Source organism: Dipodomys merriami, unplaced genomic scaffold (genome assembly GCF_024711535.1).
Source record: "Dipodomys merriami isolate MVZ:Mamm:240054 unplaced genomic scaffold, mDipMer1.0.p SCAF_33, whole genome shotgun sequence".
In the NCBI taxonomy this organism is placed as follows: Eukaryota; Metazoa; Chordata; class Mammalia; order Rodentia; family Heteromyidae; genus Dipodomys; species Dipodomys merriami.
The window spans coordinates 17385444-17413109 of record NW_027204826.1 but is presented as its reverse complement, the minus strand read 5'-3'; the positions used below and the strand labels follow the sequence as shown (position 1 = coordinate 17413109).

At 48.7% G+C, this 27666-nt stretch overlaps 1 protein-coding gene across 3 annotated transcripts in view; it reads left to right on the top strand.

Moving 5' to 3' along the window:
• The first annotated feature begins 9278 nt into the window (after positions 1-9278).
• The window catches only part of Blm (BLM RecQ like helicase), a 54149-nt gene continuing 35761 nt past the window's right edge, over positions 9279-27666 (top strand). The window contains exons 1-5 of one of the 3 annotated variants that reach the window (XM_070043312.1): positions 9279-9366; positions 17656-17757; positions 20673-21361; positions 21786-21942; positions 24107-24213. In XM_070043312.1, coding sequence (XP_069899413.1) covers positions 17660-17757; positions 20673-21361; positions 21786-21942; positions 24107-24213 — 1051 coding nt within the window. In that variant the 5' untranslated portion in view covers positions 9279-9366; positions 17656-17659. Of the gene's footprint in view, positions 9367-11903; positions 11954-17655; positions 17758-20672; positions 21362-21785; positions 21943-24106; positions 24229-27666 lie in introns of those variants that run through there. The other 2 variants (XM_070043310.1, XM_070043311.1) reach the window with 2 other exon arrangements.

Below are 27666 nucleotides of genomic sequence, written 5' to 3'. Positions count from 1 at the left end.
AATTGCTTGAAGGGGGCGGGAGAATAAGGGGAAGGGATAGAGGGGGTGATTGATGGGGTACACTATACATATGTAGATACACTATGTACATACTATATGTATGTAGATACACCCCTTGTACAATGAGTGTATGGTAATCAAATTGAAAAAGAAAAAGAAAAAAGGTGGGAGGTGGTTAGGTCCCTGCAGTCACTGACTTACAGGGATTGAGGTAGCTCTCGAGGAACCCTCTAGAATGGTGGTTATAAAAGAGCCAGTGGGCCACCCCCAGCCTCTTGGTTGGGTGGTTGGTTGGTTTGTCCGGGCCCGGGCCTTGGGCATCCGCGGGCTCTGCCACTGTGCTTCCTTCCTGCGCTTCAGCGTGACCCACCTCCCATCTTCCAGGCCGCTCTGTTAAGGTGAGTGGGGTGACCATAAACGCGTTCTGAGCCGGGTCTCCCGGAGGGTAACCTGTGCCCATCTTCCACACATGCACAGCAGACTGTACAAGCTGACGCTAGAAAATGTCTTGTTTTTGTTGAAAGGAAACTGAAATTAAACAAAGAACTTTGGTTAGCTGGCTCCTCAAGTTGCGGAAAGCTCCGAGGAAGCGAAATGGAACTGGACCACCTGCCAGGTGGGTGCCCTGAGCTGCAGGTTCCCCTCCCACCTCCCCCCCCCAGGTGCGCTGGGGCTGCTCCACCTCCCCCCCACACACACACCTGCCCTGGGGCTGAGGGGATCAGCTAAGCTCCTCCTGCTCTTCTCAGCACAGTGAAAACTAACCCCAGGTCAGCCTGGAGGAGAAAGTGTGACCCTGCCTCAGTCATAATAACAACAATGAGGATCATCTGAAGAAGAAATAGTAACTCTTGTTTCTTTTTCTCCATAATCAGCCCAGCACCATCCACTGGTTAGAGTCCTCTGCAGTCTAATCTTTCCACTTGCTGCTTTGCGAGAGTTGTCTGGACACCCGTATCTTGCAGGAAATCAGGAGACAGACGGGGGAGTTGCAGAGCCGGGCTCTGAGGTGGTGAAGAGCATCCATGAATTATTTTTCTTTTTGCTCCTTTTCTTTGTTCCTCTAACCATGTATGTGTGTGTGTGTGTGTGTGTGTGTGTGTGTGTGTGTGTGTGTGTATGTGCACACGCGCACTCACGCATATGTGTACACAGAGAATTTCTGCACCATGAGTAATGGTTCGGTCTGCTTGTCTCTGAGCAGCTGTTGGCTTTTAGAATAAAGAGCGACTTCTCCTGGTCTCTGACTTCAGTACGACAGGAGACACACTTTCATCCATAATGTCTGGAGGAAAATACCTGAAAAAATGCAATCCTCTTCCTCCCCCATATTGTAAAGGAAAACAAACACTGGCCTGGCGCAGTGTTGAGGTTAGATCTGCAAGAGGATTTTATCTTGTCCCAAAGATGCCCCGAACTTCACGATGCTGCCTAAGCCTCCTGAGTACTGAGTACAGTGCACTCCAGCATGGCCAACGCGAGTGTTTTCCCTTTGAATCATGAATTTTTTTTTTTTGGGTCCGGTCATGGGGCCTGACCTCTGGGCCTGGGCGCTGTCCCTCAGCTCTTCAGCTCAAGGCTAGCACTCTACCACTTGAGCCATAGCGCCACTTCTGGCTTTTTTTTCTTTTTGGCTTATGTGGTACTGAGGAATCAAACCCAGGGCCTCATGCATGCAAGGCAAGCGCTCTACCACTGAGCCACCTTCCCCGCTCTGAATCATGAATTATTTAGCAATATATCACTTCGCTTCCAAATACTTAGGTCTTTTCCACATTTCCTTGTGTTATTTTAAATATAACTGTGATGGTTAAAGAACACAAGCTGTGTCAGACTTTTAGTACTTTTTATTGTTTTTTTATTGGTCTTCAATTATTTTTATGTTTTTATTGTAAAAATACTGTACAGAGGGCTTACAGTTACACAAGCAAGGTAATGAGTACATTTCCAATTAAGCATTGTTGCCTCCTCCTTTGTTTTTCCCCTACCATCCCTTTCCTCCCACCTCACAACTATACCCCCGCCCCCACCCGACTTCTTTTTTCTTGTTGTCCACCATATAGTCTAGCATCAGAATGTTCCATGTATCCTTAAAGAAAAAGCATTCTTCAGCTGGGTACCAGTGGCTCATGCCTGTAATCTTAGCTACTCAGGAGGCTGAGATCTGAGGATCATGGTTCAAAACCAGCCTGGGCAAGAAAGCCCATGAGACTCTTATCTCCAGTAAACCACCAGAAAACTGGAAGTGGTACTGTGGCTCAAGCAGTAGAGCGCTTGCCTTGAGCTGAAGAGCTCAGGGACAGCACCCAGACCAGTTCAAGCCCCACGACCAAAGGAAAAAAGGAAAAGAAAAAGAAAAAGAAAAAGCATTCTTCAGTTATTGGTTGTAGAGCAGTTGTATAAATGCCAGGTAGGCCAATTTACTTAATTACATTATTCAAGACTGTTCTTTTTTTTTTTTTTGGGTCCGGTCATGGGGCCTGAACTCTGGGCCTGGGCGCTGTCCCTCAGCTCTTCAGCTCAAGGCTAGCGCTCTACCACTTGAGCCACAGCGCCACTTCCAGCTTTTTTCTTTTTGCTTATGTGGTGCTGAGGAATCGAACCCAGGGCCTCATGCATGCAAGGCAAGCGCTCTACCACTGAGCCACCTTCCCAGCCCTCAAGACTTTTCTATCCTTGGTGAGTTTTGCTTTCTTGGTCTACCAATTACTGACATGACTGTAGATTTGTCTAATTCTCTCTTTAATTCTTTGCATTTTTGCCTCATGCTCTGTGTTTACAGCACTAGGCACTGAACCCAGGCCCTTCTGTGTGGTAGGTAAGCATTCTACCATGAACTTCAACCCTACAGCCTCTTTTCCCCCGCATCTGGAAGCTCCTTACTGCTACAGACTGACCTGTGCCTCTCACAAGTTTCACATGCTCTGACCTCTAGTGCTGGGAGTCTGCTGATAGGGGCTTTACAGAGGTATTTGGTTAAAATAAATAGGTTAGGCTCTAGTCCAGTGTTCCTGGCATCCTTATAAGAGGAAATTTGGTCCAGAAGCCAGTGGCTCATGCCTGTAATGCTAGCTACTCAGGAAGCTGAGATCTGAGGGTTAAAGTTTGAAGCCAGCCTGGTTCAGGAAAGTCCCTGAGACTCTTCAATTAACCACCAAAAGAAAAGCCAAAAATGGAGCTGTGGCTCAAGTGGTAGAGTATTAGCCTTGAGCAACAATGCTCAGGGACCGCACTCAGGCCCTGAGTTCATACCCCAGGACACACACACACACACACACACACACACACACACACACACACACACACACACACACACACACACACACACACACACACACACACACACACACACACACACACACACACACACCACACACACACACACACACACGAAATTTGAAATTTTGAAAGAGAAACAAGCTGGGAAGGGGGTACTAGCAGGAGGGGTTAAATAGCAAGGAGGATGAAAGAGGGAATATGGTTGAAGTAAATTGTTTTCAACTGTGAAAGTAAGAGGATGAAACTTGTGGAAGTTGTATTGTAAAGAGGATGAATGGGAAGGGGAAATCAGAGGGAGTTTGGCCAGACATTAAAAGAGGGATAATGATCTGAAGACCCAGAAGACAACAGCTTTCAGAAGTAATTAACCCTGAAAATTCCATGGCCTTGAAACCTCTAAATTCCCAACTATGAGAACCTACTTTCTATGGACAAGGCCACCCAATAACTCTGTTGCTTAGTTACAGTAACCCTAGAAAACAAGTACAATTAATAGGGATACACATTTAGGATTGCCAAGTCTTTGTCTTTCACAAGGTGAAATTTTCCAACTTGTCTTTATCTGGTTCTCTGCCTTATCTTAATGGCTTTATTTGATACTGATAGAGTTTTCCTACTTGTTCTCTCCTGTATTTTTTTGTGCCAGTTCTGGCACTTGAACACAGGGCCTGGGCACTGTTCCTGAGATTCTTTTTCTCAAGGCTAGCACTCTACTACTTGAGAAACAGCTCTATTTCTGGCTTTTTCTGTTTTTGTGGTACTAAGGAATCGAACCCAGGGCTTCATGCTAGGCAAGCACTCTATCACTAAGCCACATTCCCAGTCCACTCTCAATATTTCTACATAACATTTCTTTTTTTTTTTTTTTTTGGGTCCGGTCGTGGGGCCTGAACTCTGGGCCTGGGCACTGTCCCTCAGCTCTTCAGCTCAAGGCTAGTGCTCTACCACTTGAGCCACAGCGCCACTTCCGGCTTTTTTCTTATGTGGTGCTGAGGAATCGAACCCAGGGCCTTGAGCATGCAAGGCAAGCGCTCTACCACAGAGCCACCTTCCCAGCCCCCTAACATTTCTTATTTTCAAATAAATCACTTAAAAGGCAAGAGAGTTGGTCACTTTTAATCTAATTGTATAATGCCTGCTTTTCACCTAAAGTGTTTGCTCTATATTGAATGCAATGTCTGACATGACTGGATTTGAATCTACCATCTTGCAATTTGTTTTCTATTTTCCCCACCTAGCTTTTGTTCTAAATGCTTCTTTCCTGTCTTCAATTAATCAAGTATTTTGGTAGTCTCTTTTATTTCTTCCATTGTTTATTTTTTAGCTCTATTTTTTTTTTTTTTTTTGCTAGTCCTGGAGCTTGAACTCAGAGCCTTGGCTCTGTCCCTGAGATTCTTTTGCTCAAGGCTAGCACTCTACCACTTGAACCACAGCACCACTTCCAGCTTTTTCTGTGTATGTGGTACTGAGGAATGGAACTCAGGGCTTCATGCATGCTAGGCAAGAGCTCTACCACTAAGCCACCTTCCAGCCTCTTTACTTTTTTTTTTTTAATGCCAGTACTACTGGGTCTTAACCTCAGAGGCTTGGCACTGTCCCTTAGCTTTTCCATTCAAGACTATTGTCTACCCTTTAAGCCACAATTCTGCTCATGGCTTATCACAGATACAAGTCTCAGGGCCAGGCACTGGTGGCTCACGCCTGTCATCCTAGCTTCTCAGGAGGCTGAGATCTGAGGATTGCAGTTCAAAACCAGACAGGGCAGAAATAAACTACTCGGAAAAAGGGGGAAGTGGCTCTGTGGCTCAAGTGGTAGAGCGCTAGCCTTGAGCAAAAGCAGCTCAGGGACAGCGCCCAGGCCCTGAGTTCAGGCCCCATTACTGACAAAAAGAAAAAAAAAGAGAACAAAGGGCAGGCAGGGAGGTAGAGGACCACAGAGCAGAGACAGCAGAAGGGTCTGACGGCCGGATGCAGCCCCCACGGGCGCCAGTGGACTCGGAACTGCCCCTTCATCACAAAGTCGCTTCACAGTGGGTCCATGTGTGGTGGGGCCCCTGGAGCGCACCGAGAAAGGCCAGGGCGGTCCATGTCTTTCCAAGAAACCTTCTCTGACAGTGATGTCCGTTTCACTGGTCAGCGAGGCCAGCGGGTGGCCTCTGCACACATATTAGCCAGTTTCTTTTCCTTTCTTCTTCTTCTTTTTTTTTTTTCAGTTTTCTGAGATGGTGTGGGAAGAGGGAGGGGGATGAGGGAGCGGGGCAGGTGTGGGAGAGACATACGTTGTACACCTATGGCATGTCAAAATATAAGCCCTGTACAACTGACTAAGCCAATAAAAAATGTGGTAAATGTCATTTTGTCCTTTCTCTGCCCGTCTTTCTGAATCGACAGTGGCCGGCATCTGTCTGAATGACTGCCCTTCTTGCCTTCCTCTCATCGCAGAGCAAGGTCAGGTCACATCTGAGCGTGAGACTGTGTGATTTCCCTGATACTGGGGTCAAACTCAGAGCCTTGCCCTTGCTAGGGCAGTGCGCTCAGCCACTTGAACCATGCCCCGGCTCTTTATACTTTAGGTATTTTTCAGATAGGGTCTCATATTTTTCCCTGGGGATGGTTCTAGATCACAGCCGTCCTACCTACAGCCTCCTGTAGGACTGGGCTGACTCTTGCTTGCTGCGGTGCCAGCCTTGACTGAGATGTCTTCCTTTTGCCTAGACAAACTGTGATTCTCTCACTCACTGAGGTCATAAGTGTGAGCCACCATGTAAAACCACTAGCAACCTTTAATGATGATGGTCTGTTTGAGATATGGCCGTGCTGGTATACATCTGCATACCTGCATTTCTATTTATGCGATTTCTATTTGTGTGTGTGTGTGTGTATGTCTATGTTGGTCCTGAGGCTTGAACTCAGGGCCTAGGCACTATTCTGCAGCCTTTTTTTGTTTGTTTGTTTGTTTTTGGTTGGTTGTAGGGCTTGAACTCAGCTTGGGTGCTGTCCCTAAGCTCTTTTTGCTCAAGGGTAGTGCTCTACCACCTTGAACCTCAATGCCACTTCCAGTTTTGTAGTGGTTAATTGGAGAGAAGAGCCTCACAGACTTTCCTGTGTGATCCTCAGATCAGCCTCCTGAGTAGTTAGGATTGCAGGTGTGAGTCACTGGCGCCCAGCTGCTTTGTTCTTTCGCAGACCGTTCCTTTTGCGGTCATATTTAAGAGGTCAGACCCCTGTTAGATATAGAAAGGTCATGATCCCACAGTGTTCTGAGATCTATGTGCCCACTCTGTGCCCACATAAATGTGAACAGCCGAACTTTACAGCAGGACCACTGAAAATCCTGATGGATTCATGGGGTCAAGGTGTGTGTGTGTGTGAGTGTGTGTGAGTGTGTGAAAGCAGACAACCGCTAAGTACTGACCACAGAAGGGAGCATCATTTCATCTCCGGCCTGAAGCCAGTGCAGAGTCCAACCCCTGGTACCACAAAAAAAGAAAGGGAAAAAAAGAAGATGCTGGATTTCTTTAGTGGTGCACATGAGATGAAATGAGTAAAATGTAAGATTTTCCTGTTGGGAGAGTTTCCGTTGTTTAGTGGGAAGCAGAGGGGCTGCACTCTGCCATAGTGGAGGTGTCAGGTCGAGGCTGCCGGGACTTGTTTAAAGAAGGTTTTAACGCCAAGGTAATTATTTAACATTGTTAGCTTGGGTTAGATGTAACAGAGGTTTTGTATTTGGAGCGTGTCTTATAGTTCCTGTCAGCCAAGGCCAGGCATGTCCAAGAAGGTATTCATTTGTGCAGTGGTGGGGAGACGGGTCCCCAAGGAGAGCTACATTCCCACAAGCAAACAAGTGAGCAAGCAAGCATCTCTTTTCTGATACATCATGTCCAACTAATGGGCTTCAGACAGGCATAACGATGATTTATTTTAGCAGCTTCAAGGCCCTTAAGGACACAAAAGAAAGAGAAATTAAGAAACCTCTTGTGAAATAATAAAAGAGAAGCCTCTTCTGAGGCCTTGTTACAGGGGGAAGGAACAATAGACAGAAGGCTGCTGACAGACTGCATCAGAACTGCTTCCAGGAAATGTTACTTAAATCATTTTTTTTTACAATTAGGGAGTACAGTAGTTCTGGGCTGAGTGCAGATTGAACACACACATTAGGTTCATTCTTTCCAAATCTGTCAGTGAGAGTAAAACTACAGCAAAGGGAGGGTGGGTGGGACAGAGGGGAAATGGCAACAGGGCTTGGGGCCTGGAGCTGGGATGACAGGTGTGTGCAATCACATGGCTTAGTTGTTGGAATGGAGTCTTGCCACTTTTGCCGAGGCTGGCTTTGAACTTCCATCCTTCAGAGCTACCTCCTGAGTAGGGCTGATAGATGTGAACGACTGAGCTCAGCCATTAAAAAAATTGGGGTGGGGATTTTTGTGGTATGAAGCATGACATTTGGTGATACATTGAGTTTAAAGATCACTATAAGGGAAACAAATAGATGTAACCATTCCAGTTACTTTTTCTTCGGTGGCAATAGCAACAGTACTTTCTCTACTATAGTGCGCCTGTTTTACATGAGATTTCTAGACTCCATCCGGCACACCTGCTGCTTTGTAGCTGACGGGCATCTCTCTACTTTTGTCTCTGCGTGTGAAACACTTTAGATCTCACACGTTGAGATCAGGAAGCATTTTCCCTTCCCGTGTCTGACGTTTCCCTGAGCACAGGGTCTTCCAGGCCATCTACCGTGGCAATGGGAAAGCGTGGTTCTTGTTTTTAGGGTGACTAATATTCCATTAGGGACACATTGCCAGCGTTTCTTGGTTCAGTCCTTCGTTTGGTTTCTTGTCTTGGCTTTGATGAACACGGCCAGGAGGCTGATAGTGCGGACGGCTGCAGGTGGTTTCTTGTGCTCTGGGCCGTGTGGCTCCATTTTACCTTCTTCAGACACCTCCGGAGTGTCTCCCGATGATGAGCATTCACCCGGTTCGCGGGTCGGGCGGGAGGCGGGAAGACGCGGGGCCCGCTCGGCGCGGGCACTGCGGGGGGCACTGCGGGGGCACGGCGGGGGACACTGCGGGGGCACGGCGGGGCCCGCTCGGCGCGGGCACGGCGCGGGCACGGCGGGGGCACGGCGGGGCCCGCTCGGCGCGGGCACTGCGGGGGGCACTGCGGGGGCACTGCGGGGGGCACGGCGGGGGCACGGCGGGGCCGGCTCGGCGCGGGCACTGCGGGGGGCACGGCGGGGGGCACTGCGGGGGCACTGCGGGGGGCACTCGGCGCGGGCACGGCGGGGGCACGGCGGGGGGCACTCGGCGCGGGCACGGCGGGGGCACGGCGGGGCCGGCTCGGCGCGGGCACTGCGGGGGGCACGGCGGGGGCTACTCGGCGCGGGCACGGCGGGGGGCACTGCGGGGGGCACGGCGGGGCCCGCTCGGCGCGGGCACGGCGCGGGCACGGCGGGGGCACGGCGGGGCCCGCTCGGCGCGGGCACGGCGTGGGGCACGGCGGGGGGCACGGCGGGGGGCACGGCGGGGGCACGGCGGGGCCCGCTCGGCGCGGCCGGGAGGCGAGCCTCGCGCCGGACCCCCCGTCGTCTCCCGCCCGCGACACCTGCGGCGGGCGCGCGGTCCGGGTGGGCGGAGCGTGGGTACCGCGAGTCCCTGCAGGCCCGCGCCAGAAGGCCCCAACCCCGCCACCACCCGGGGTCCCCGCGGGAGCTCTCCTTGCAGTCTTTACCAGAACCGGGAAATACACTCCCAACGACGTCCCCAGTCATCAACGGAAGCCGCCGGGGGTTGGACCACAGTCATCTGACGTCCGCTTCCGCACTCTGATTGGCCATTAGGAGGCTACCTGCCCCGCCCAGCGGCGTACGGGGCTCCGCCCCAATAGCTTGGGAGGCGGGAAATAAACGATAGGAGACACTGAATTGGTCAGCACTCTCAGGACGCAGCCAATCAGAAGCTCCCGACTTGGGGCGCGCGCAGTGAGCTGGCGCGCGGCGCGGGAGAGGCGGTGGCGGCGCGGGGAGTTTGGATTCTGGTTCCGCCGGGCTGGGTCCTCGGGAGCCCGCGGAGGGGCGTGAGGTGACAGGTGAGTGCGGCCGCAACCGAAAGCCGGCCCGCAGGCCCCGGCCCGTGAGGTCTTCGGTGCGCGGAGAGTGGAACCTTGGCGCTCCCGACGGGGGAGCTGCGGCGGGCCTTCGCCGTTAGGGTCCGGTCCGTGTGGTCGGCGCCTGGCCCGGAGCCTGCCCAGCCCCGGCCCGGGGCTCCGTGTGCCGCGGGCCTTGACTGGAAGCCGGGGCTGCCTAGGCTCCGGCCCGCACCCCGCGGGTCCGCGGCGGCGCCGCGCTGCCGGGGCGTTTGGTGGAGGTGGGGGCTTTAAATGCCGGGACGGAGCCGCACGCGGGCGCTGCCCAGCGCGGCGTCCCGCGCGCCAGGCCCCGCCGCGGTGGACAGGCGAGGCCGAGGTCTGGAGCGCAGGAAATGGTCGGCGGCACCAGCTTTTCCTTCGCTGGGCTTCTGTTTGGTCAGAGGTAGCAAAGTTTACTAGGAGGCGGTGGAAGGCGGGCGCTGGTAGCCCTTACCTGCTAGTGTGGCTACTCAGGAGGCCGAGACAAGCTCAAGAGAACTATCCAAAAACCCAAAGTAGAGGTGTGGCTCAAGTGTCAGAGCACCAGCCTGGGGGGGTGCGGCGGGGGAGCCTGAGGCCCTGAGTTCAAGACCCACTACTGGTGCCCGCACGCGCTCACACACACACAAGCTGTTGCCTTGAGCTTCCTCATGAAGAAGCCAAGTCTTAAAGATGTCCGGCTTGCACCTATAATCCTAGCTGCTCCGGAGGCTAAGATCTAAGAATCTTGGTTCAAAGCCAGTTGGAGCAGGAACGACTGTGAGACTCTCAATCTCCACTTAACCACCATCCACCAAAGAAGCTGGAAGTAGAGCTGTGGCTCAAGTGGTAAGAGCACCAGCCTTGAGCAGAAATCTCAAGGACAGAACCTAGGACCCACACAATAAACAAATAAGACTGTAGCAGAACTGACACAAAAATAGAGGCAGAGTTGGCATCAGTGGCTCATGTTTATATAATCCTAGTATTTAGGAAGGTGAGATCCAGAGGACAACCAGGCAGAAAAGTCATCAAAACTCCATCTCTGAAACAGCTAAAAGCTGGCTGAAGGCATGGCTCAAGGGGTAGAATGCTAGTTAGGTTAACAAGGGTGAGGCCCTAAGTTCAAACCCTAGTACCAGCTGGGCACTGGTGGCACACTCCTGTTATCCTAGCTACTCAGGAGGCTGAGATCTGAGGATCACAGCTCAAAGCCAGCCGGGGCAAGAACGTCCATGAGACTTTTTTTTTTTTTTTGTCAGCCATGGGGCTTGAACTCTGGGCCTGGGTACTGTCCCTCAGCTCTTCAGCTCAAGGCGAGCACTCTACCACTTGAGCTACAGTGCCACTTCCAGTTTTCTAGTGGTTTATTGGAAATAGGAGTCTCACGATCTTTCCTTCCCCGGGCTGGCTTTGAACCGCGATCCTCAGATCTCAGCCTCCTGAGTAATTAGGATTACAGACGTGAGCCACCAGCTCCTGGCTCTATGAGACTCTTATCTCCAATAAACCACCAGAAATCCTGAAGTGGTGCTGTGGCTGAAGTGGTAGAGCATTCATCTTGAGTTGAAGAGCTGAGGGACAGCACCCAGGCCCAGAGTTCAAGCCCCAAGACTGACAAAAAAAACACACCCCCACCCCCAGTACCAGCAAAAGAGAGAAGACAGGTCAGAATGTGACTTTTTGGGTTTGTTGGTGAGTACTTGAGTGTCATTCTGTTTTTTTGTATGGTATAGGGGTTTTGTTTTGGGAAATCCTGGGATTTGCCCTGGATTTGCCCTCTCACTTGGTTGACTGCCACTATGTATCCTTAACATTTATTTAATCTCCAAGGAAGAGAGAGAGGGTAGGACAGCACAGAGCTAAGGTAGTTGGAAAATAATCTTGTCAAGTTACTTCCCCTTCCCCTCTGAGGATCTCCATTGTTGTAGGGAAGACTCTAACCTTAGCACGACATGGTCTGTGAGCACTCACACGTGTTCTCCCTCAGCTGGGCACAAATAAATAACCCTGCCTGGAAAGTCCCACTTGCCTTCCAGGATCCATGCATTGTTCTTTGAAAGCTGCCCTCAGGTTTTTCCTATTGTTCCTTCATCTGGGAAGCTTTAGACCAATCCCATTGCCTTGTAATTATTTGTTGATTTCCCACCACCAGTGGTATTTGCACATCTGGGGCACAAGTTGGGTGAGGAATTTCAATTTCTTGTGTCCTTTAAAATTGAGTTGGTGATTTCTTGCAGATTCCTTAAGACTGGGTAATAACGGGCTTGTGGTGTATTTTCATATTATTAGATTGGAGCAGGGATGGAGTTGGGTTGTCAAGCTGTTTCAATGCCCAAGACTCTGGAATTCATCTCCACTTAGGGTGAGGAAGCTTGGCTGCGGCCCCCACAGACCACTGGTCTCCATGACGGCTGTATCTTCATGCTGCAGGAAGACCGTGGTCACCAGAGTGGGGCAGGGGCAGGGGAGCGGGTGACAGGAATGACTAATACTGGGTATTTGTTGTCCAGGGAAGGCAAAGGTGGGAGTTAAATTTGACCGAAGAGGTAATTGAGAAAGTGGACAGGTAAGTAGAGAAGATCTAGTTGGCTTTGCTGTTGGGGTAGAGAGGCTAGTAGAATTGCATAAACACAACTGAAGCAACAACCAGCACCCCGATTCAAAACCACTGACATGAAGCAAAAGCAGGTGATACCCTGGCAGTCAGGTTGCCGGGTGAGAGCGAGGTAATGAGGTGTGCGGTGGGGGCGAGGCAGAACACAATGAAGAGGAAGAGCTGTAGAGTTCTCGCAGGCAGGAGTTGATTCAGACATGAAGACCAGAGGGAAGGGTAGGAGGGAGGGAGAGTTGGAAGTACCTGGGAGCTGCTGGGGTAAAGGGTCTAAGTCAAATGGCCTGTATTGGATGGGGGGGAGGGGGTTCCACGACATCCATGGAGTTAAAATAAAAACAAATCAAAACAGCAAAATAAACAGACTTACAGGAAAAAAATATGAATTTTCTTTCTTTCTTTTTTTTTTTTTTGGGTCTGGTGGTGGAGTCTGAACTCTGGGCCTGGGAGCTGTCCCTCAGCTCAAGGCTAGCGCTCTACCACTTGAGCACCATTTCTGGCTTTTTTCTGTTTATGTGGTGCTGAGGAATTGAACCCAGGGCCTCATGCATGCGAGGCAAGCACTCTACCACTGAGCCAACTTCCCAGCCCCTGAATTTTCTTTCATTTGGTTGGTCATGGGCCTTAAAGTCAGGGCCAGGGCTCTGTCCCTGAGCTCTTTTGCTCAAGGCTAGTGCCCTACCACTTTGAACCACAGTACCACTTCTGGTTTTCTGATGGTTAATTAGAGATAACTCAGGCTTTGAACCCTGATCCTCAGATCTCAGTCTCCTGAGTAGCTAGGATTACAGGCGTGAGCCTCTTGTGTGTCTGTGTTTCTGTATCTAATCTTGTGCAGTGTCTTCGTTTCCCGTGCTTCTGACTGGAATTGTTAGGCAGGGTTCTGAGAGATTGTCAGTTGTAATGATAAAAGGCCACCAGCAAAGGTACATTCCTGCCTAGTGCCTGGGACCTAGGCTCACTTTTGAATCAGATTCAGAGCTTGGAGGTGTTTCTGTTTGTGTTTTTAACTACACAGGTGATGTCTGGGCTCCTGGCAGCAGCGTCTTCCATGCTCTGTCCTTCGGCAGTAGGTGAGGTTTCTTTGAGGATCTGGGGTGTGGATGTGGCTCTGGTTTTGGTTTATGCTTCCCCTGAAGACCTAGGTCTTTGGATGGCTGGTTGGAGGGGACCACTCCCCAGGTGGTCCTAACTTGGATTTTGCAAGGATACCACCAGGGGAGTTACCGGATTCAACCTGTCCTCAGAACAGAAGCAATTGCTGTGCTCTCCTTACCCCTCTGGGTTCCCAGGGTCATGAATGTTTTTGTTGTTGTTGTTGGTCATGGGACTTGAACTCTGGGCCTGGGCGCTATCCCTGAGCTCTTGAGCTCAAAGCGAGCTCTCTACCACTGGAGCTACAGGGCTACTTCTGGTTTTCTAGTGATTTATTGGAGATAAGAGTCTCTTGGACTTTTCTGCCCGGGCTGACTTTGAACCGTGAGCCTCAGATCTCAGTCTCCTCAGTAGCTAGGGTTACAGGTGTGGGCCACTGGCACCTGGCTTAGTCTGAGAATCTTCACCTTCTCAGAGATTTGATACACTTAAGCACTCCGTGTTTTATCTAGCAATAATGGTGAGTACAGATATTTTAGGCTTTGTGGACCTGTCTCCACCGTAAGTACATGGGGATGGTGCAAAAGCAACAGCGAACAAAACCTGAGTCTGCTCCCTGCTTATGCCCTAAGGACGTGGACCCTGCTTCCCGTCCCTGCTCAGGCTTCCCTTGGTGTGTGTCACACAAGGTATTACGTGTAATGTGTCCCCCTCTTGTCTCGTTTTGTCAGGTTAGTTTTAGTGGTAGAGCCCTTGCCTTGGGCCTGCCTAACACGTGCAAGTCCACAGTTCACACCGCAGATTGTTTGGGGAAATATTCCTCAATTCATTATTGAAAAGCTGTTATCTTTATGATGTCAGACCTTTCCTTAGAGAACACGAAATGATTCCCTTTCCAAGTCTTTATTTCTCCCAGTCATAGTTGGTTTCTTTCTTCCTGTCAGTTACATCTGTTCTTCTGTAGGTTCTATTGCAGTAGCTAACTGCATGCATGCCTTTTTTTTTTTTTTTTGTCGGTCGTGGGGCTTGAACTCTGGGCCTGGGAGCTGTCCCTCAGCTCTTCAGCTCAAGGCGAGCGCTCTACCACTTGAGCTACAGCGCCACTTCCGGTTTTCTGGTGGTTTATTGGAGATAGGAGTCTCACGGTCTCTCCTGCCCGGGCTGGCTTTGAACCGCGATCCTCAGATCTCAGCCTCCTGAGTAGCTAGGATTACAGGCGTGAGCCACCAGCGCCCGGCTGCATGCATGCCTTTTTATAACTGTATTTCTGCTGGGTACCTATGGCTCATGCTATAGTCCAAGCTCCTCAGGAGGCTGAGCTCTGAGGATGGCGTTTTAAACCCAATCTAGACAGTAAAGTCCATGAGAGTATTATCTCCTGTTAACTAGCAAAAATCCAGAAGTGGAGATGTGGCCCAAGTAGTGAAGCACTAGTCTTTTTTTTTTTTTTTTTTTAATTTATTTTTGGTCCAGTCGTGGGCCTGAACTCTGGGCCTGAGCTCTGTCCCTCAGCTCTTCAGCTCAAGGCTAGCACTCTACCACTTGAGCCACAGCGCCACTTCTGGCTTTTTTCTTTTTTCTTATGTGGTGCTGAGGAATCGAACCCAGGGCCTCAAGCATGCAAGGCAAGCGCTCTACCACTGAGCCACCTTCCCAGCCCCTGAAGCACTAGTCTTGAGTGACAAAGCTCAGCGCTAGCACTCCAGACCCTGAGTTCAAGCCCCAGGACTGGCATACACATACACACAAATTGTATTTCCCAGTTGGCTATTGCTACTACAGGAGAATATGTTTTGTTTTTGAGAATCTGTGTTTATCTTTTATTTCACTTTCCTGAAGTGTTAATTCCCTATTGTTATGTCTGATTTTCTTTGGATTGTGTTGCTGTGTAATCAAGTTGTCTGCGTGTAATGATAATTTTGTCTCTTCTAGTATTTTTTCTTCGGTCAGAATTGCCAAGATCAGAGTAAAACCAAGAAAGCAGCTGGGAGCTGGTGGCTCCTGCCTATAATTCTGGCTATTCAGGAGGCTGAGATCCAAGGTTCGAGGTTCAAAGCCAGCCTGGGCAGGAAAGTTCTTGAGACTCTTCATCTCCATTGAACCACCACAAAACCAGAAGTGGTGCTGTGGTTCAAAGTGATAGAACGCTAGCCTTAAGCAAAAGAGCTCAGGGACAGCAGCCAGGCCTTGAGTTCAGTTCTGTGACTGACAAATAAGAAAACATTCTCACTTTCCCCACACCTTGGTTTTTTCCTTTTTTTTTTTTTTTTTTCCAGTACCAGGTTGTAGTAGGCAGGTTATCAGCAGTCGAGCACCTTCAGCCCCTTTCTGCTTTATTTGCCAATTAGGGTCTTGTACTTTGCCCAGGCTGACCTCCTACCTTGGTCATCCTACCTTTGATTTCCAGGTAGCTAGAACTGCAGGAGCATCCTCCTAGCTCTTTTTGTTGTTGAGATGGGCTCTTGCCAGTTTTTGGCCTCTATTTTTTTTTTTTTTTTTGTTGGTTGTGGGCCTTGAACTCTGGGCTTGGGTGCTGTCTGTGCGCTCTTCAGCTCAAGGTGAGTGCTCTACCACTTGAGTCACAGCACCACTTCTGGTTTTCTAGTGGTTTGTTGGAGATAAGAGTCTCATGGAGTTTCCTGCTTGGGTGACTTTGAACCGATTCTCAGATCTCAGCCTCCTGAGTAGCTAGGATTACAAGCGTAAGCCACCAGCACCCGGCTGGCCTTTATTTTTAATACATTTACCCCTAGTGAAAAAGATATTTCTTCTTTATTTTTTTTTTATTTTTTTTATTTTTTGGTCCAGTCGTGGGGCCTGAACTCTGGGCCTGGGCGCTGTCCCTCAGCTCTTCAGCTCAAGGCTAGCGCTCTACCACCTGAGCCACAGCACCACTTCCGGCTTTTTTCTTATGTGGTGCTGAGGAATCGAACCCAGGGCCTCGAGCATGCAAGGCAAGTGCTCTACCACTGAGCCACCTTCCCAGCCCCTTTATTTTTTTTTTTAATGATAAAATGTTTTATTTAGTTGAAGAAGAAAGTATCTAGATGTTTTAGGTTTTACTTGTCCTTTTGGTACCTGGTACATGAGGGAGAAGATGGGAAGATCAGAATTTTTGGTTAATCCAAATATTCTATTTTTTTTTTTAAATTTAATTTAATTTTGTTGGTTGTGGGGCTTGAACTCTGGGCTTAGGCGCTGTCCCTGTGCTCTTCAGCTCAAGGCAAGCACTGTACTGTTTGAGCCACAGTGTCACTTCTGATTTTCTAGTGTTTTGTTTTTTTTTTAATTTAATTTAATTTTATTTGTGAACATACTGTACAGAGGGGTTACAATTACATGGGCAGGATAATGCATACATTTCTTACCAAGCATTGCAGCCTCCTCCTCTGGTTTACCCTTCACATCCCTTCCCAGCCTCCCCCCTTCCCCCCAATCCCAATCCTTCTCCCCGCCCCCGCACTGACGTTGTAAAGCTCGTTTTGGACATGACAACTTGTACTTCTCATTGTTGCAACAGGTCCACCTGTATCCTTAAACAACTGGTTTTTCCCCATCTCCTCCACAAGTTATACTGACATCAAATATAGTGAAAGCAGGGGTTATACTGTGGGGGAGGGACATACAAAGCAACAAAGAGATAATCTTATAAATGCGTTAGAAACACATGCATGAAAGAAAAAAAACATTAAAATACATATCTAAGGGTTCATTTTCCTGACCTCACCTTATCTGACCTTTTCCGCTTGACTCATGCATATACTAGATATTGCAAATAAGGGAAACCATGGGACCTATGTTTCTTTGGGCCTGGCTTACTTCACTTAATATGATTTTTTCCAAGTTTTTCCATTTCCTAACAAATGGGGCAATGTCATTCTTTCTGGTGGAGGAATAGAATTCCATTGTGTATATATACCACATTTTCTTGATCCATTCATCTGCTGAGGGACATCTGGGTTGGTTCCATATCTTAGCTATGGTAAATAATGCTGCACTACATTGTTGTGCTGGTAGCTTTAGTGTGGTCTTGTTTGTATATTTCTTTTTTTTTTTTTGGTCCAGTCATGGAGCCTGAACTCGGCCTGGGCACTGTCCCTCAGATCTTCAGCTCAAGGCTAGCGCTCTACCACTTGAGCCACAGCGCCACTTCCAGCTTTTTTCTTTTTGCTTATGTGGTGCTGAGGAATCAAACCCAGGGCCTCAGGCATGCAAGGCAAGCGCTCTACCACTGAGCCACCTTCCCAGCCCCTCTTCTTTATTTCTAAATGCTGGGGTAGGGGATGCGCAATGAGGGATTGGGGGGAGCAGGAGAAATACTGAAGAAGGAAGCCATGTGTGTTACTGTGTTATTCATGTGAGCTTTCAGTTAAAGATTACATGTTTCAAGCGGCACCACATACGAATGTCAAAAACAATCTGTTGGTAGAAAATAGAGAGAGAGAAAAAATACCTGACTTTGGGCACGGCTGGGACAATGTGTTTTAATCAGGGCCTGCCGACGCCCCCGGTCAGTTCTGTGATGCGGAGGGCGTTACGCAGCTCTCCCCCTTGTGTTTCAGGGTCATGGCTGCGCTGCCTCTCAACAATCTACAGGAACAGCTAGAGCGCCACTCAGCCAAAAAACTGACTAATAAATTCAGTCTTTCCAAACCAAAACCCACGTAAGTATATTGATTGCATCACCATTTTATAGCTGTGAACTACTCACTGTGTCACATAAATAAGGATCTTGCTATGTAGCTCAGGATGGCCTTGAACTTGCCAAGTAGCCTAGGCTGGCCTGGAACTCAGAATTCTCCTGCTTTAGCAATGCTTTGTTGTACAGGTGAGAAAGAGAAGCTGGAGGTTCAGTGATTTTTTTTTCTCTCTACTTTGCAGATTAATGACAGAGCACATTTTAGTGGCATCAGATAATAATTGTTTAGAACTTTTGCATAATTTCTGCCACATAGTACTTTTTTTGAGTAGTAAACTTTGTGTGTTTGTGTGCTGCTCCTGGGGCTTGAACCCCAGGGTCTGGGCAGTGTCCCTGAGCTTTTTTTGCTGAATGCTAGTGATCTACCATTTGAGCCATAGCTCCATTTCCAGCTTTTTAGTAGTTAGTTGGAGATAAGAATCTCATAGAGCCAGGCTTTTCTCTCCAATTAATCCCCAAAAGCTAGAAATGTAGCTAAAAAAAAGAGGGCTGGTGATATGGCCCAAGTCATTGAGTTGAAATCCCAGTACTATCAAAAATAAAAAAACAAGCTGGGTGCCAGTGGCTCACGCCTGTAATCCTGACTACTTAGGAAGCTGAGATCTGAGGATCACGGATCAAAGCCAGCCCGGACAGGAAAGTCTGTGAGACTCTTATCTCCAATTAACCACCAGAAAACTGGAAGTGGCACTATGGCTTAAGTGGTAGAGCGCTCAAGCCCAGATTACAAGCCCCACAACCGATTCAAAAAAAAAAAAAAAATCTTAGACTTTCCTGTCCAAGCTGGCTTTGAACCCTGATCCTCAGATTTCAGCCTCCTGAGTAGCTAAGACTACTGGCAAGCTGCCATAAACACCTAGCGCTCATGGCTCTTTGATAGTTGGAGATAAGAGTGTCATGGACTTGCCTGCCTAGGTTGGCTTTGAACTGTTATCCTCAGATCTCAGCCTCCTTGTAAATAGGATTACAGATGTGTGCCACCGACACCTGGCCTCAGGAATCATTTATTTAGTAGTTCAAACTACTTGGGAGTGGGGCATGGGGGATTGCAATTTGAGGTCAGCTTAGGTAACAAAGAAATTAGAGCGACTCCCTCCCCAAATGGTGAGGATCAGTGGCTGTCCGTTACCAGCTGTGGAGGAAGCCCAGCGCTGCACTCAGGAATGAGCACCTGTCACCCCAGAGATGGGGAAGCACAGTAGGAGGATCGCATCCTGGGCATGGAACAAGACCCTACCTTAAAACTAACCTGTGCAGGGGCTGGGCAGGTGGCTCAGTGGTAGAGCGCTTGCCTTGCATGCATGAGGCCCTGGGTTCCATTCCTCAGCTCCACATAAGCAGAAAAAAAAAGCCAGAAGTGGCGCTGTGGCTCAAGTGGTAGAGCGCTAGCCTTGAGCTGAAGAGCTGAGGGACAGAGCCCAGGCCCAGAGTTCAGGCCCCACGACCAGACCCCCCCCAAAAAAAAAAAAAAAAAAAAAAAAAAACCTGTGCGTAAAGGGATGTGGACCAAGTAGAGTACCTGCTTAGCAAGTGTAAGGCCCTCACTTCAATCCCTAGCACAAGAAGAAGGAAGGAAGAAAGGAAAAGAAAAGAAAAAGGGGTACTGATGGCTCACGAAAGGAAGGAAGGAAGGAGTGAAGGAAGGAAAAGAAAAGCTGGGCGCCGGTGGCTCACGCCTGTCACCCTAGCTACTCAGGAGGCTGAGATCTGAGGATCGTGGTTCAGAGCCAGCCCAGGCAGGAAAGTCCATGAGACTCTTATCTATCTCCAATTAACCACCAGAAAACCGGAACTGGTGCTGTAGTTCAAGTGGTAGAGTGCTCCCTTTGAGCTGAAGAGCTGAGGGACAGCGCCCAGGCTCAAGAGTTCAAGCCCCACAGCTGACCAAAAAAAAGAAAAAAGTTGAATTAGCTAAGTATGGTGGTACAGACTTATAATTTCAGCTACTGGGGAGTCATCTCAGAAGGATCAAGGTTCAAGACCACCTGACATGGTATGGTGACACAGGCGTGGGGGGCAAAGGTTGTGGTTTGAGGCTGGTCCTAGGGCTGTGCCCTACACAAGGCACAGATCCTGCTAAGAGGATTGGAGCATAGGCCAAGAGGTAGAGCTCCTGAGTTCACACATCAGTACTACAGTTTAAAAAAGAAGGGATTTGTTGAATAAATGAGTAATCAATTTTCTTATGAGTTCAGGCAAACTATATTAGGTATACATTCCATTTTAATTTTGTATCCTTGGTGAAACGGTATAGAAGGGAACTATCAGTTCCTAATACTGATTTGCATTACACGCTGTGTCTGTAGTGGCTGCAGACAGCTTAGGCTTGTGAAGCTTCAAAGTTTTGCTGACCTCCCTGCCATTAACCCAGCAGCCAGCCAGGACTCTGCCCTGCAGGGCTCAGTGCTGCTAATGGTTTTTTAACTCTCTTTCCCTTAAAATTTTTTTATCAGAGTAACAAGAAATAGCCACTGTTGAGGTATGCCAGCCCCATGTTCTGGAGATGCTGTTAATCAATACCACTGGCCTGAGATCAAGCAGGAATTCTCCAAATGGAAAAATTTAGCCTCTAAGCAGGAAGAATCAGAGCACACCACATAACCTTAGTTTAAGTTAGGTGAAAATTTTTAAATCACAGAGGGAGATAGATCCTTAGTCCTTTTGTGGTACAATGAAAGTAACTTGTCATTGAAGTAGGAAAAATCAAACCACAAATAACGAATAGTTTTGTGGAGTGGGTTTGTTAATGAGTGCAGCTAAGGGCCGGGGGCGTCGGGCGGGCGGCTCAGAGGTAGAATGGTTTAGCGTGCCCTGGGCTCAGTTTAGTCCCCAGTCACAAAAAGAAATGAATTCATCTAATTCAGTCTCCCCATTCTTCAGAGGTTTTACTTTTAAAAAGAAAACATCATCCGACAGCGACGCATCTGTGGCAAGTGTGTCAGTAGCAAGAACGCCGGTGTTGAGTGACAAAGATGTGAACGTGTCCAAGGCCTTCTCCTTCAGCCAGCCTCTGCCCTGCGCCCCCAGGCCGCAGGCAGGGCTTAGCAGCTGCTTTAAAAGCACTCCAGCGGGACAGGGAACTGGCGTAAAGCCACCATCACCAGGTTTGGCGCGGTCACCACCTGCCGTTCTATCACGACCAAACACACCTGCTGTGAGGATCCTCCAAGATGCAGCTTTCAAGAAGTTAGAGTTTAGTTCCTCCCCGGATTCTTCGAGCTCTCCTAGCCACTGGGATGATCGAGATGACTTTGATACTTCCTCCACTTCCAAAGCCTTTGCCACCCCAGCCCAAGGCCGCTTCGTCAGAGTGAGCACGGCCCAGAAATCAAGACAAGGCAAGAGAAACTTTGTGAATGCATCACCTCATAAAGCACTCGCAGTACAGGTGGATTTGACTTCTTCCTCTGAAAGCCAGCAAATTGATTTAACTGAAGAACAGAAGGATGAGACGGAATCCTTCCGTAGCGCTGTGATTTGCATCGATGAAGACTCCACTTCCGACGTGCTTTTAAATAAAGACTCTCAGGAAAGTCACACTTCAGAACCTCGTTTGGAGGATGAAAGAGGTAAAATTCACTCTTTTAGTTTTACTATATGAAATTATTTTCTTCTTCTGGTACCAGGTTTGGAATTCAGGGCCTTGTGTTTGCTAAACTTGCTTGGCTGGCCCTCTAGCACTTGAGCCATTGCTCCAGCCCTGCTTTTTGTTGGCTAATTGGAGACAGAGTCTGGTGTAGACTTTTCTGCCTGAGATGACCACAGCCTTTAGCTTAGGCCCACCACCTACACTGGCCACACAGAACCACCCTCACTGGCTTCCACCAGCCTTCTCATGGGGCTCCCAGGGCTGCTGCTCCCCATGCATCCTTCCTAGGCCCCCACGGTGCTCAAGGAAGCTGTGACTTACCCAGGGCTTTCTCCTGCACGTTCGCACCTCTTCTGTGTGATCAATTACTGCAGTGACTTAAGCTATCCGCTGTTTGCCTGTAGGTAGCAGGGACAGGAAGCAGCTTGTGGAGGGGGCTGAACCGCCTTCCGCCCAGCAGGGCCCGTGTATTGAGCTAGATGATGACTACGATGTCGATTTCGTTCCACCATCGCCAGAGGAAGAGAGCATTTCTTCTGCTACTTCTTCTAAATGCCTTAGGTAAAATAATAGCTCATAAACCCTCTTGTTTGTTTCTAGGTTACCTTAAGTAATGCACCTTACCTTTGTAATATCATTTCTCTGTAAGGGTATTTTGTGTGTGTGTTTGCTGGTCCTGAAGCTTGGACTTAGGGCCTTGGCACTCTCCCTGAGCTTTTTTGCTCAAGGATAGTGCTCTACCACCTGACCTATAGCTCCATTTCAGGCTATTTTGGTGGTTAATTGGAGAGTTTTATAGACTTTCCTGCCCAGGCTGGCTTCAAACCCTGATTCTTGGGTCTCACTCAGCCTTCTGAGTAGGTAGGATTATAGATGTGAGCTACAGGTGCCCCATTCCATTTCCTTTTTTTTTTTTTTTTTTTTTTTTGCCAGTCCTGGGGCTTCAACTCAGGGCCTGGGCATTGTCCCTGAACCTCCTTTGCTCAAGGCTAGCACTCTACCACTTGAGCCACAGTGCCCCTTCCAGCTTTTTTGGCTGTTTATGTGGTATTGAGGAATTGAACCCAGGGCTTCATGCATGTTAGGCAAGATCTCTACCACTAAGCCACATTTCCAGCCCCCACTGGTTACTTTTTTTTTTTGGCAGTTGTGGGGCTTGAACCCTGGGCCTGGGTGCTGTCCCTCAGCTTTTCAGCTCAAAGCGAGTGCTCTACCACTTGAGCCACGGCACCACTTCAGCTTTCTGGTGGTTAATTAGAGATAAGAGTCTCACAGACGGGCTGGGAAGGTGGCTCAGTGGTAGAGCGCTTGCCTTGCATGCCTGAGGCCCTGGGTTCGATTCCTCAGCACCACATAAGCAAAAAGAAAAAAGCCGGAAGTGGCACTGTGGCTCAAGTGGTACGGCACTATCCTTGAGCTGAAGAACTGAGGGATAGCGCCCAGGCCCAGAGTTCAGGCCCCACGACCAGACCAAAAAAAAAAAAAAAATGTCTCACAGACTTTCCTGCCTAGGCTAGGCTGGCTTTGACTCATGATCCTCAGATCTCAGCCTCCTGAGTAGCTAAGATTATAGGCATGAGCCACTGGCGCATGAGCCACGGGCGCCTGGCCCATGGGTTGGTATTTATTTGTCTGTCTGTTTGGTGTTATTTTATATCAGGGACTCACCCTTGCTACGTAGGCAGCCTACCATTTGAGCTAACAATAGCAATCCCAGACTGACTATATAGTCTGTTATGAGTCAATTGTACACACACAATATTTATTGACAGATTGTGGGCTGGGGAATGGGATCCAGTCAGCACGCTGGTGTGCACGTGTGATGAGGGAGGCGGTCAGCACGCTGGTGTACATGTGTGATAAAGGAAATAGAACACTGGTACACATGAGATACGGGAAGCGGTCAGCACGCTGGTGTGCGTATGTGATAAAGGAAATAGAACACTCAGTACACATGAGATACGGGAAGCGGTCAGCACGCTGGTGTGCGTATGTGATAAAGGAAATAGAACACTGGTACATATGAGATACGGGAAGCGGTCAGCATGCTGGTGTACATGTGTGATAAAGGAAATAGAACACTGGTACACATGAGATATGGGAAGCGGTCAGCATGCTGGTGTGCGTATGTGATAAAGGAAATAGAACACTGGTACACATGAGATACGGGAAGCGGTCAGCACGCTGGTGTGCACGTGTGATCGGGGAGTGGGAGCTCTGTGAGGTGGGGAGCATGACTGGCTCAAAATGCTGCACACTTAGACAAACAACTTACATTTAAGCCTCTTGCACAACCTTTTGAGGTTCAGAAAAAATAAAACACATGCTGACATAATACAGGAAGTGCAGATAAAATGCTTTGGAATCTCAGAGGGAGCTCTTAGTAACCACTTTCTGGAGAATTGGGGCTGGGCCTGTAAGAGCAGGTGTTGTCTGTGTGCAGAGCCTGGGCGGCAGGTTTTCCAAATCAAGGGGAAGCAGCGGCACCCTCCTAACCTAGCCGGTGCAGGCCTGTGAGGAGCGGAAGCATGCTGCGACCGGAGCCTGTGCTTCTAAAACATGTACGCTGTCTCTTGGGACCAGAAGATGGGACACCTGCAGACGAATAGGAGATAAGACATGCGTCCGTTACATAGCATCTCACCAATCAGGATAGTGTTAGGGGAAGGTATGCATTTGTTTGATTCGTTTTAACTTCTTCCTTTTTTTTTTTTTTTTTTTGTAGTGTGTTAAAGGATTTTGATGCCTCTGACCAAGAAAAAGATCTCTTATCAAAACCAGAGAAAATCGCCGGGCAGGAGCCTGATCTGGAAACCAGTGTAGACTGTGACGGTACAGACATATGTGGTACATAATTATGGTATTAGCCACATTGTTTCAGCTGCTTATTTCTAGCTTATGTATTTTCATCCTATGGCTGTGAAGTGTAAAATGGTAAATGTACGGTGCCTCTCATTTTGATATAAACCATCGTGGTGCACTGGGCAGCCAGCATGTGCTCGGACAGCTCAGAAATTTAGGACCCCAACCAGGCTCATTCTGCCTTGAAACTGCAGCTTGTTGAAAAAATCACCTCACATGCCGAGCCAGAATTGGCCTCCCTGTAGGTTCAGTCCTTTGATGTAAATGTGAAGCTCCTAGTTTTCTCCCCAGTTCCAGGCCTTCCAACTAACTGTTCTTTTTTTTGGCCAGTCCTGGGGTTTGTGCTCAGGCCTTGGCATTGGCCCTGAGCTTCTTTTGCTAAAGGCTAGCACTTTACCACTTGAGCCACAGCACCACTTCTGGCTTTTTTTGTGTAGTACTGAGGAATTGAATCAAACCCAGGGCTTCATGCATGCTAGGCAAGCACTCGACCACTAAGCCACATTCCCAGCCCCACGATCTATTAATTCTGTAAACCTCTGAAGAACAGCAGTCCCCTTTCCATCCCTGCTTCCTACTTTCCAGAGTACTTTCAGTCTAAAACTGGTTGTGCTTTTGTCTGAATTTTTTTCTGGGAATAGTTTTATTTCTTTTTCCCAGAATTTGTGTTGATGGGATGTTAGACCTCCATGAATTACCTATGCATCTTCTAGCTTGCTTATTTATTTATTTATTTATTTATTTATTGGGTCTGGTTGTGGGCCTGAACTCTGGGCCTGGGCGCTGTCCCTCAGCTCTTCAACTCAAGGCTAGCGCTCTACCACTTGGGCCACAGCGCCACTTTTGGCTTTTTATTTTTTCTGCTTAATGTGGTGCTGAAGAATTGAACCCAGGGCCTCATGCATGCAAGGCAAGCACTCTGTCACTGAGCCACCTTCCCAGCCCTTGCTTTTTTATTTTTATTTTTCTTTTTTACTTCTGAGTGTTATAACGGTGATGTACAGAGAGGTTACAATTTTGTAAGTCAGGTAATGTGCACATTTCTTTGTTAATAAATTTTTATGTTAGTAATGGGGGCTTGAACTCGGGGCCTGGGCACTGTCCCTGAGTTCTTTTGTGCAAGGCTAGTGCTCTACGACTTTGAGCCATAGCACCACTTCTGGTTTTATGGTGGTTAATTAGAGATAAGAGTCTCATAGACTTTCCTGCCTGGCTGGCTTCCAATCGTAATCCTCAGATCTCAGCCTCCTGAGGAGCTAGGAGGACAGGCGTGAGCACCTTTCTTTTCGGGCAATGTCACTCCTCTTGCTCTTGCAGTTTTTCCCTCCCATCCCCATCCACAAATTGTATAATTCCTTCTTAACATGGTGTCTAGTAAGTGCCACTGCCGCATTCATTTGTTCACCCTTTGTCCCTCCATGTCTGTGCCCCTCACACTCCCAATGGCAGACCAACACTTGACTACTTCTTTTAGGGATTTTCTCAATTTTTATCTTTAACTTTTCTGTGGAATACATCATTTGTACCAAGTCAGTTTTCAAGAGCTCTTTTATCAGACTTCTGAGAGACCTGCCGTTCTGTTTGACAGCTGCTGTACTTTATTATTTTTTTTAACTTACTTGATTACATTAGTTATACAGAGCAGATGCTGAATTTACAGCGCATGTGCTCATGTGTGCATGTGTAGTGCTCTCTGTGTTCTTTCTGTCTCCTCAGAACTCCTCTGTATTTTGGTCTCTGAATGTGTGGCTAGTGATGTTCCCGAAATATCTCACATCTAGCCACCACCACCACCACCCCTGAGGATCGAACCCAGGGCCTCAGGCATGCAAGGCAAGCACTCTACCACTGAGCCACCTTCCCGGCCTCTCAGCAGCCCTCTTCTAAGTACCCTATAGTAAAGTCACTGAGTCCATAATTATGCCAGCCCCTTAGGTGGTTTCTGTTTTCTATCTTACAAGTTGGGAAATGAAGGCACAGGAAAGTTAAATAACTTCTGGCCGCAGGCAGAGATAGCAGCAGAGTTGGGGCTCTGGGGCTTACCCTGGTCGCTCCACATTGCCCGCGCTTCATCATTCTGTGTGACTGAGAAGATGATCCTGGCCCAGGGTTCTGGCAGGGTCATTAGCGGCCTTCCTCTAGGCTCATAGCCTTCTTCATGACCATTTCTTCACCTACTTAGAGATCTGCCCCCGGGAAACTTTTCCACTGAGATTAAACGACTGCGTTGTAGGACTCCAAAGAGGTCAAGGATAGAGACAGCGAGAGGGAATGGGCGGGCCTGCTTTGGGGTGAAGCCCCCCCATGTGAAACTGTTTTGGAGCTTGAGTGCTGGGATCACACGTGGATCGCCACGCCCAGCTCGCAGTCTTTTTTTTTTTTTTTTTTTTGTCCGGCCTGAACTCTGGGCCTGGGCGCTGTCCCTCAGCTCTTCAGCTCAAGGCTAGCGCTCTACCACTTGAGCCACAGCACCACTTCCAGCTTTTTCTGCTTATGTGGTGCTGTGGAATCGAACCCAGGGCCTCATGCATGCAAGGCAAGCGCTCTACCACGGAACCACCTTCCCAGCCCCTAGCTCTTAGTGTTTTATGCAGACTCTCGTATCTTCCTTTCTGAGTAGCTCTTGTTATCTGCAGGTCTACTAAACTTTCCAAAAAGGAAAAACAGTGACACAGGCTCTGTTTTGATGAACTCTTGCTAACTTTATAATCATTGTCTCTTTTTAGAGTTACGAAGCAGCCATTTGATAACACGTTCTAGAACTTTGCCTTTATTTGACATCAGATCACTTAGCTTGTAGCTTTTGTCAGTCACCTACCATGTTTGCTTTTTTCATTTCCTTTTTTTTTTAAAATGAGAACAATGTTTTTCTTCACTTTCCTTGCACTCCCGTACTTGCAGATGCCTCGTGTGTCATCCGCTGGGCTCTCAGATCTCATTTGTCGTCTGAGACTGGCAGGGAGACTGAGCTCTTCCTGCTGTCCAGCTCCTCTTGCCACTCCAGGCTGCTGCTGCTCCATGCTTTCCACTCTGACATTCGTTCTCCTTCACAGGACACAGAAGTGATAGGAGCCCAGTTCCCCTGCACCCCGTCTCCTGTCCTGACTTCCTGTGCTCTCTATGCAAGCTTGCCTGGGCATTCGCCTGTGGTCTCGTGGTCGTGGTCGTGGTCCTGTCACAGTGCTCCTTCGAGCTCTCTCCCACTCCCTCTTGCCCTTCACGTCCCCGTCCCCCACCCCCACCCATGGTTACTTCTTTCTTTGGATGTTTCCTCCCTTTCTGTCTCTCCTCGTCCCCTGAGAACACTGGTCCCCCACAGCCCACCCGGAGCGGACTTCAATGATTTCCCATTGCTGCCCTACAGCATTTGTCTTCTCCTTTCATCTAAAAAAATATCAACTTTGAAATTCTGTTTCTTAGTTA